At 61.3% G+C, this 2,159-nt stretch overlaps 1 protein-coding gene across 1 annotated transcript in view; it reads left to right on the top strand.

The window, feature by feature from the left end:
* The window catches only part of LOC103907676 (prostaglandin D2 receptor), a 10,916-nt gene that overhangs the window by 3,411 nt on the left and 5,346 nt on the right, over window positions 1-2,159 (top strand). Inside the window, exon 3 of the mRNA XM_009289891.1 lies at window positions 234-381. Coding sequence (XP_009288166.1) covers window positions 234-381 — 148 coding nt within the window. The remainder of the gene's footprint in view (window positions 1-233; window positions 382-2,159) is intronic.

Below are 2,159 nucleotides of genomic sequence, written 5' to 3'. Positions count from 1 at the left end.
CCTCCCGCGCCTGCACCCAGCGCCTCGGAGGCATGGCGGGAGCAGGAGATAGTCCCAAAAAGCCACCTCCATCCCAGGCTTTCCCCATCACTCCGGCACTGAGCAGCGTGAGGACAGGAACAGCAGCGTCCCCTGGTCCTTTGGGGTTTCCAGCTGGCCGGTGCATCCAGGGGCAGCACCCGTCCCCAATAAAGGCTGGATTTTGTCACGGTTCCTCCTCTTCCTCTCCCCAGGCAACCCATTTCTGCTGAATTTGGCCTTCTGGCTTTGCCTGGCGGGCTGGTGTCTGTCGAGGGACATCCCAGCGGCGGTGGGGAAGCCCAGCGCTTTGGTCTCTTCTCCATCAGAGGAGACTGGCAGCGGCGTGCCCTTTGCAGGAGGGTGCGGTGTCATCGCTCAGCCGGCACCACGGCCCTGGGACCCGCCATGCCCGGGTGATGGGGAACAGCATCCCCTAATGCCCTCACTGCAGGAAGGAAAGCAAAGCCCAGGCGTTTCACTTGGAGAGGCGGCTCCTGCGGAGGGAGGCAGCTTGCCTGGGGTGGGTTTTTGGTTCAAGATGGCAGGTTTCTGCTCTGAGAAAGAAGAAGAAGGATCGGAGATGCTCCACCCATGAACAAGCCCCAGCCTGGGGCGAGGACCATCCTCCCTGGCATTTGCAGCATTGCAGCAGGGCTGGCACCAATTGCTCCAGGGCCCGGGACAGATGCTGTCCTCCCAGCCCTTGGGAGTCAGTAAATCAGCTCTCTGGAGCTGCTGGGCTCTCCTTCCCAATCTTCATCCTGGGGAAAGCCTGAGGGATCCCATCTTCTCCCTGCTCCACGTTGCCGGGATCACCCCAAAAGGAGGATCCCAGGCCTGGAAAGAGGTGCTGCGTGCTCTGCAAAGGAGTATACTCACCGGGGCACTGGCCAGCCACCTGCTTGCCCTCCACGGCAGCCTCCCCAGCTCGTCATCCGAAGGGAGCTGACAACAGTCGGCCAGGCCAGGGTGCTGGGTCTGCTAAAGAAGGCAGCGGGTGTGTTTTCGAGGCGCTGGCTGGGAGGATATTGCTCAGATTGCTTCCCCAAGCAGGCTGAATTTCTTCTCCCCCGGGGCCCAGGCAGGAAGCAGCCGCCGAGTTCGCGTTCAGCCCTAGCGAGGGCAGCACCTCAACACCGCATGTGTGCCAGCGCCGAGCTGCAACGAGTTTTATCTCGATTTCTTCCAGAACTGGGGCTCTCACCGGCACAGAGCACCAGCCGCAAACCGTCCCTGTCCTCTCTGTCAGAGAAGGCTTGAACTCACCGGCTCCCTTCATGCAGCATGAGAAATACAGCCCACCACTAAAACATGCCAGGGCTGATGTCTGGCCCCTCAGACTGCCTTTCCCACCCGTCCTGTCATCTTGATACTTCCCTGTGCTTCGTGCACACTCATCCAGAGCAGCAAAAAGGGGCCTGAAAGCAGACAACCGTCATTTCATGCTTATTCATCATCACATGTATCCTGGAAAGCTGCGGTACGCATTATGCAGTGGTGTTTCTGCAGCTGAAGAAAGGCCACTTCTTTTCCTGGAAGAAGCTTTGGGGGCTTCTCCTGGAGTTTGCTTCTGGGATAGCGGAGCGCTGACACGGGCACGGAGGGGCTGGGAGCCCCGTAACGGGGGGGCTCGGCAGCGGTACCACCGCACGGCAGGCATGCGGAATGGGGTGCCGGTAGAAGTGATGCCTGGCCAGGTTGAAGGCTCAAGTGCGGGATGTCTCCCGAGTCATACAGAGGCACAGGCACGCCAAGGAGCGAGGGCATGTGGCACACTGCTCCCTGAGGGAGCACAGGGTGCTGGGCAGCAGATGGGGCCCAGCAGCAAAATGCTCCTGGGGTAACTCTGTCTGTTCCCTGCCTTACCTACCCCAGTGCAGCAGCTGGGCTTGGCCCTGGCCCTCTACCCCGTAACACCCCCAGGGGCTCAGGCCCAGCCCTCTACCCTGTAACCCCGCTAAGGGCTCAGCCCCGACCCCCTTACCCGTAACCCCCCCCAAGGGCTTGGCCCCAACTCCCTTACCCATAACCATCCCTGGGGCTCAGCCCTGACCCCTTACCTGCAACCCCCCCGAGGGGCTTGGCTCCAGCTCCCTACCCTGTAACCCCCCTCCAGGGACTCGGCTGTGCCCCCCTTA

The sequence above is a fragment of the Aptenodytes forsteri genome, unplaced genomic scaffold (assembly GCF_000699145.1).
Source record: "Aptenodytes forsteri isolate BGI_AS27 unplaced genomic scaffold, ASM69914v1 Scaffold76, whole genome shotgun sequence".
Classification (NCBI taxonomy): Eukaryota; Metazoa; Chordata; class Aves; order Sphenisciformes; family Spheniscidae; genus Aptenodytes; species Aptenodytes forsteri.
Note: the sequence above shows the minus strand (reverse complement) of the source record. Positions and strands in the feature narration are given on the sequence as shown.